The following is a 7,458-nucleotide window of genomic DNA, read 5'->3' as shown; positions in this document are numbered from 1 at the left end:
GAACCTCTCAGAATGGCCTGCAGAGAGCTTCCCTCTCAGAATGGCCTGCAGAGAGCTTCCCTCTCAGAATGGCCTGCAGAGAGCTTCCCTCTCAGAATGGCCTGCAGAGGGCAGCAGAGAGCTTCCCTCTCAGAATGGCCTGCAGAGGGCAGCAGAGAGCTTCCCTCTGACACATTTACTGTCAGCACAAACTGAGCAAGTCCTCTCGGCTCATATGCCCTCTTCTTATAATCAAAAACAAATCGTAGGAGACATGCCCAACAATGAGAAATATTAGGATTCCCTCCTGATTAACATTGTGATCTTCATGTCATTATGGTTTGCAATACTATCTCTTAAAACTTTTAAACTACGCTTATTGGCCTCGATCCATATTCATGAGTAGAACATTGATTTCTCCGTCCTCCGCTATTTTGAGCCAGATAATTAGATTTATGTGTGCATGTGGCCTCAATAGGAGCCTCGGGAGGAGTGTTTCACTTCTCCTCTCAGCAGTAAAGTGATTCATTAGGCCTCGGGCAGGGAGGACTGTTTCATCATGGAGTACCTCACAATGACACATAATCTCCCCCCCCCACAGATGTAAGAGCATAATGAATGTGGCACGTGCAAAACTGGACCTCATTAAGCCTGAGGAGGTCAACATGGATGAATATGAGGTGAGCAGCATTGTCTTCTGAGTCATCTTACACTACCTTTAATAATGCAGTATTGTATATTACCTTTAGTTAGACGTAGTTAATCATTACAATCCACTTAATGCATGGATGCTTCACCTTGTATTTGAATTTAAGTGACGTCTGTTTGTCTTTAACAGATGTGGCATCAGGCCTACCGGAATTTCCGTGAGACAACCATCTCCATGATGACTGGCTTGGAGCTCTTTCAGAAGACCAAGTATGACGACACCTTTCCAGTGCTTCTGCTCATATCTAATATTAGAAACCATGAACTCAATCTGCAACTATTTTGAGAGAGCTTTAAGTCAAATGAGTTCAGTGTTACACATCAAAAGCGCAACCCTTTTTAATGATACTCTTCTCAGTTCATTTCCCATCTGTAGCAGCCAATAAATGTTAAATGTCACCTGCAGAGGGCAGCAGCTCACAGTCTGTGCACGCTTTATATTTGTGCAGTGAGTTCATCGAGTTCATTCCAGAGGTAAAACAAGTACTTAGATCCTGTGCTTAAGTCAAAGTAGAAATACCAGAGTGTAGAAAAACTCATGCAAAAATAGTTCTTAAGTAAAAGTATTAGCATCAACATATACTGTACTTAAACCTCAAAAAGTACTTGTTATGCAGAATGGCTTATTTGAAAAGAGAAGGGTGGTCATGGTGTGAGAAGAAATACCCATGGTATTATTTAAGTATTCATTAATGTGTTTATTATATTTTATATCATTAATGCAAAGTACCTAAAGAGCGGAGTAAAAGTACAATATTAAGAGTAGAAGTATTAAGTAGCAATACATTTAAACACTCAAGTAAAGTAAAAATACCTCAAGAATGTACTTAGGCACAGTCCACTGCTCTTAACTCCTTCTGTGAAATTGGTTCCCTTCAAAAGTTCTCACTGCAGCTTTGATAGTATTTCATCTGAATATATGATCTCTTTTTCTTTTCAGTTACATAGATGCTCTGATGTATCTGATTTACGCGTACCAGTACAACAAGGAGCTTCTGTCTAAAGGGCTTTACAGAGGGCACGACGAGGAGCTCCTGGGTCACTACCGTCGCCAGTGTTTGCTGGTGAGGCAATGAACCAGTCACAATTGACTTCATACAACTTCTCAACAGAGTGGCGCTGGAATGAGTCGTAAAAACCTGGAATTGAGTTAGCATTTTGGTTCCCTCATCTCTTAGTCATTAGTTTTTTAATGTGTTTCTAGTTAAATGCCTGAAATAAGGACTGTGGTTATAACAAGCTTATGTGATTTTAACGTTTTGTTCTACGACATAATATATGTCAATAAATACCCCACTGGTGAATGTATGAAGCTTTTACGTTTCTTAAAACAGCGGTTGCTAACACGTAACTAAATGAGACTACTAGACGTCATCACACGGAACATTACCCGCCTTTAGGTTAGCGGTGGTGACGTGAAGTCATGTGACTGTGCTGTTAGCAGTTAGCTTTTTACGTCTGGAGATTCCATTTACACTTAAAACATTCTTAAGTGGTGTTAATATGTGGAGATGATCCTGCTGAGCAAAATGTGTAAGTATCATAAACATGTGTTAGCCACATATCTTGTTTTCTGCAATATTCCAAAATCCAATGTTAAAATCCCAAAGCTTTTTTGTCGAGGCGATGCTAACTTCCGGAGCAGCCCATAAAAAAACAAGTCATACCTGCATCACTATGCTACATTGAAACAAGTGGATATTTATCATTTTGACCTTGTAACAGTGATCGCAAAGTGGGCATTACCTCTGTTGTGTCTTCGCTGTGATCTCCTCTTCCTCTCTTTCAAACTTCCTCAGTTAAAGACACTCAGCAAAACACAGGCAGACTTTTCCCTTCAATACTGAGCTGCTGGACTATAATCAAATTGCTTTCCTGAGATATTGCTTTGGCTTGCTTGCAGGCCACTTTTTCATCTGATACTGGCAGATGAAAATGCTTTCAGTGTTGTGATGGGAGCCTCTTTTCATTTCACCCCTCAGCTCCAGGCTGTGGCGTTATTGGTTGGGGCTGTGGATATTTTGGTCTGATCAGCCACACACTTTAGCAGCATTCTCCCTACTGCACTCGCTAACCTTACACCAGCATTGTGCTCGTAATGTAATCATTGGAGTGGGAGAGGGGGGGCATTGAGTGTAAACACATTAGTATGAGACACAAGCACGTCCTCGGCTAACCTCAGCTCATCTCAGATCTCAGGCCAGATCTGTGGCGCGGTTCTCTCAGCTGTTTACCTCCAGCTCTTGTTTTAACTGAAAACATGGCTAACATTGACACAGTTAATGTTCTTGGATTATTCTCAAATCCAGCCTCGCAGTCCCCCGATTCAGAACTCCAGAAACACATGGTTAGTCTGAGAGGAGGTCAGGGGGTTTGTCTGTGACGGCAAGTAGGTTCTGGCCCAGAACAGGAAAAAAGTCAACTCAGTACCCACTAAGTAATGTCTGTGGGAGAACATGAGCTCTCTAGTATTCATCAGTGGAACAAATTGCAAACTTCACTAGAAAGTAACAATTGGGAAATGCATGTAATGAAAATAGTAAAAGTGAAAACATAAGAAAGTTGTTTGTAATAAAAATAGTACGTCACATTAGATAAAAAAATAAATAATTAATACATATATTGGAAAAATATGAAGTCAGTTAAGCCATATATTGTCTTTTGCTGGCAGGGTGCTGGACAGAGCCTCCTCCGAAGTTATCTTTTTTATTGTTTCTATCAGAACACTATCTTGACATAAATATTACAGCTTTTAAAGCAAGACTATTGCCCCCTTGCTTTTAACTATTGATTTGATAGACACTATATTTATTCGGAGTGAAGAGCACAGTCTGTGTACGCCAGTAAATGTCACACACTCACCAGCAGCAGCAGCATCCAGGGTCAACTCAGCTGATCTTCACAAACATCTCCGTCTTTGTTTTGTTATGTTTACATTAAGAACACGGCCAACACAAGCTTCTCCTCCAACTGTTTCAGTGTTGTCACCTGCACTTTTCTGAAAAGTGGAAATATTTTCAACTCAAATCGCTCGGATCGACTGCACAGATTAAGTGCTCAGAGAAAAGTGGTGCTGCGCTTTGTTTCGAAGAGGCCACATGTGCTCACCCCTCATCGAAAACGATAAAAAAAGAGGCTGGGGCTCAGAAAAAGGCGCTTTGTGAACACAGGGCCTAAAGACTTCAAAGATACTTCATGTTAGGGTCTAGATCTGAGCTCTTCAAACCGCTATGGGAAGAACTGCAGATCCAAAATACGGAGCATGATCCAAGTGAGACATAACTACACTGTAGCTGTGATTATGAACAATAAAGCCTTTGAATGTACTTGACAATTGTATCATTTTCTGTATATTTCTTGTGCAGAAACTGAACGAGCAGGCGGCGGCCATGTTTGAGTCTGGAGAAGAGGCGGAGGTGAACACGGGTCTGGGCATCATGAACGAGCTGGTGGTGCCCTGCATCCCTCTGCTGCTCATCCACGACACGGAGAGGGACCTGCTGGCCGTGGAGGACATGAGAAACCGCTGGTGCTCCTACCTGGGCCAGGAGATGGAGTGTGAGTGCCTGGAGGAGGAGGAGGAGGAGGAGAGAGGAAGGAGGAAGGATTGGGTCACTAGTACATTCCACCGGCCAAAGGCCATCATAATCAGGCCACTGCTCAGTTCATTTATGAGGAAAGGCTTTTCCATTGTGGAAATCTCAATGTTTTATCTAGAAGAACACACGGAGACGAGTTTAACAATGAGGTGATTCCAGAGCTTCCTAGCCATGAGTAAATGCTCCGTCAGAGAGAGTCGGAGACCCAAAACTAACCTTTAAGAGATCACAAGACATGCTGGCAGTAATGAAACAAGTAGTCAGGTCTTTAACTTAATTTAAGTAAAAATGGCACTACTAAAGCATAAAGACACTCTGTTACAAGTAAAGGTCTTGCATTAAAAAAAATGTAACAAGTTAAAGTACATACAGTTGCAAGAAAAAGTATGTGAACCCTTTGGAATTACCTGGATTTCTGCATAAGTTGCTCATAAAATGGAGGAAGCCACTGCTGTTCTGAAAAAACATTGCTGCACGTTTGAAGTTTGCAAAAGAGCACCTGGATGTTCCACACCACTACTGGCAAAATATTCTGTGGACAGATGAAACCAAAGTTGAGTTGTTTGGAAGGAACACACAACGCTATGTGTGGAGAAAAAAAGGCACAGCACACAAACATCAAAACCTCATCTCAACTGTGAAGTATGGTGGAGGGAGCATCATGGTTTGGGGCTGCTTTGCTGCCTCAGGGCCTGGACAGATTGCCGTCATCGATGGAAAAATGAATTCTCAAGTTTATCAAGACATTTTGCTGGAGAACTTAAGGCCATCTGTCCACCAATTGAAGCTCAACAGAAGATGGGTGATGCAACAGGACAACGACCAAAAGCACAGAAGTAAATCAACAACAGAATGGCTTCAACAGAAGAAAATACGCCTTCTGGAGTGGCCCAGTCAGAGTCCTGACCTCAACCCAATTGAGATGCTGTGGCATGACCTCAAGAGAGCGATTCACACCAGACATCCCAAGAATATTGCTGAACTGAAACAGTTTTGTAAAGAGGAATGGTCCAAAATTCCTCCTGACCGTTGTGCAGGTCTGATATGCAACTATAGGAAACGTTTGGTTGAGGTTATTGCTGCCAAAGGAGGGTCAACCAGTTATTAAATCCAAGGGTTCACATACTTTTTCCACCCTGCACTGTGAATGTTTACATGGTGTGTTCAATAAAAACATAAAAACATATAATTGTTTGTGTGGTTTTAGCTTAAGCAGACTGTGTTTGTCTATTGTTGTGACCTAGATGAAGATCAGAACACATTTTATGACCAATTTATGCAGAAATCCAGGTAGTTCCAAAGGGTTCACATACTTTTTCTTGCAACTGTAGTACAGAAGTATGAGCATAAAAAGTACATTTTAGAATAATATTTTTAATATTTATTGATAATAAGCTGGGACGCATTAATGTGTTCATAACTTAGAGCTGTTAAAAGTAGAGCTCATATTTTATTTTCCTGCTGCAATTTAGATGAACCTATAATAATCTGTAAAGTAACTAGTAAATAAAGCCATCTTAAAAAAACTGTAGTGCAGTAAACATTACAATATTACAAAGCAACCTAAAATGGAAATACATAAGGAAAGTAGAAGTACCTCACATTTGTAATCAATGTACTTAAATACATGTAAAAGAAACATTTGAGTGTGTTTATTAGTTAAATCATTTCTCGGTGGAGAAACGGGATTGTCGAGGACTCAGCGTTTTGTCAGTCTGCTGCAGAATCAGCCCTCGGAGTGCTCCTGGCCTTAGTTCAGGAAAGGTTTTATCATCCAGACCCTTTTGCTATTTTTACAATCTGTTCCTCTGCTGGAACATGTTTTCATACTACTTGTGGTATCATTCTGTGTTTAGTGATCAGCACATTGTTATGTCAGACTGTTATCATTGACTTCCTCTCTGTGTGTTTCCTCTTCCTGCTGGTAGCCAACCTCCAGGAACGCTTGACCGACTTCCTCCCCAAGTTACTGGACTGCTCCACGGAGATCAAAAGCTTCCACGACCCCCCCAAGCTGCCCACCTTCTCCACCCTGGATCTGAGTGAGCGCTTCAGTCTCGTCATGGCCGCCATGGGCCGAGTGCCCACTGAGGGGAGATGAGCGCGGGGGGGGGCTGGCCGGACACCTCCCTCGTCACAGGCACACATCCATGGACCTCTCTTAACCCATGCCTTCCTTCTAAAGCCAGTGGTCTCTTGCTTCTAGCTCTTATTCCTCTGTTACTCTTTGGCTGCTATAGGTTTTATCATTATAAATATGATTTCCTCTTTATTTGAAGCAAAACACAGGAAGGAGGCTGGACTGTTGAAGAAAGGAGATGGAGGAACAGTGGCAGTGCAGTGGTTGAAAGCCAAGCAAATTTTGCTTCAGCTTTGAGAAAAACAAACATAAACAAGGGTTTTTCATAGTTATTATTGTTGTTGTTGCAGTTTGATTCCAGCTTTCCCCACCGCACACACAGCCCTTTCTAAAGCCCCCTCATCTCCCCGCTGCTCTGCCTCCAGTTTGGTACAGTATTAACACGTTTTGTTTTACTTTTCTAAGGAAGTAAGGAAGAGAGCCTTCAGATTTATCAGCGGCTCAGGGGACCTCCCAGGGGTCTCGTGTTTGTGGACTGAGCCAGAATGAGATGTTTTCAGTGCTGTGGTAGACAGCCATGGACATCCTGTGGCTTGTAAATCGAGAGAATAAAGTTTTATTTATGGCCCTTTTAGGCCGAATAAACTAATGTTTTTGCCTGATGTTGATTTGCCTTTTGTTTGCACAACAATAATTTACACTCTCATTATTTGCATTATTATTATTGACAATGCACATCATTTTTAGAAATGAATCATCACTTTTCATTGGTGACACTAAGGTGATTGAGTTGCTGGCAGTTATTGCTAAATTCAGGTTTATCAGCTGCTATTTGCAGCTAATTAGAAGCCGACTGTCATTAATGTGGAGATACAAACTCAAAGCATGCAACATGTGGCCAAAGTAATAGGAATACTTATTTTAGCTGCTTTGAAGTTTGTTTGTTTTTTAAATTGTTCAATTCTGAACTCATTTATTGGAACAAGTAACCCAAGGGATAACAGAAGGAAGCCCCTTTTGAGGAGCCCTCTTTATGTTTAAATTGCTGCATATTTAACTCAAAGCTTTAAATAGGAACTTTGACAACAAATC

The 7,458-nt window shown here is 41.5% G+C and overlaps 1 protein-coding gene across 1 annotated transcript; it reads left to right on the top strand.

Moving 5' to 3' along the window:
- The first annotated feature begins 417 nt into the window (after positions 1-417).
- On the top strand, positions 418-7,029 carry LOC104954527 (ubiquitin carboxyl-terminal hydrolase 25-like). Its single transcript, XM_010781640.1, has 5 exons — positions 418-659; positions 818-897; positions 1,628-1,751; positions 4,053-4,245; positions 6,215-7,029. The coding sequence occupies exons 1-5, from the start codon at positions 594-596 to the stop codon at positions 6,385-6,387; spliced, it is 636 nt and encodes a 211-aa protein (XP_010779942.1). The 5' UTR covers positions 418-593; the 3' UTR covers positions 6,388-7,029.
- The last annotated feature ends 429 nt before the right edge of the window (positions 7,030-7,458 follow it).

The sequence above is a fragment of the Notothenia coriiceps genome, unplaced genomic scaffold, assembly GCF_000735185.1.
Source record: "Notothenia coriiceps isolate Sejong01 unplaced genomic scaffold, NC01 NC01_scaffold00023509, whole genome shotgun sequence".
Classification (NCBI taxonomy): Eukaryota; Metazoa; Chordata; class Actinopteri; order Perciformes; family Nototheniidae; genus Notothenia; species Notothenia coriiceps.
Note: the sequence above shows the minus strand (reverse complement) of the source record. Positions and strands in the feature narration are given on the sequence as shown.

Bases quoted from the DNA above. Each gene is read 5' to 3' on its own strand.
- LOC104954527 (XM_010781640.1), top strand. From the start codon at position 594: ATGAATGTGGCACGTGCAAAACTGGACCTCATTAAGCCTGAGGAGGTC. The intron at 1,752-4,052 runs GTGAGGCAATGA...TTTCTTGTGCAG, and splicing joins ACCGTCGCCAGTGTTTGCTG to AAACTGAACGAGCAGGCGGC. The intron at 4,246-6,214 runs GTGAGTGCCTGG...TCCTGCTGGTAG, and splicing joins CCTGGGCCAGGAGATGGAGT to CCAACCTCCAGGAACGCTTG.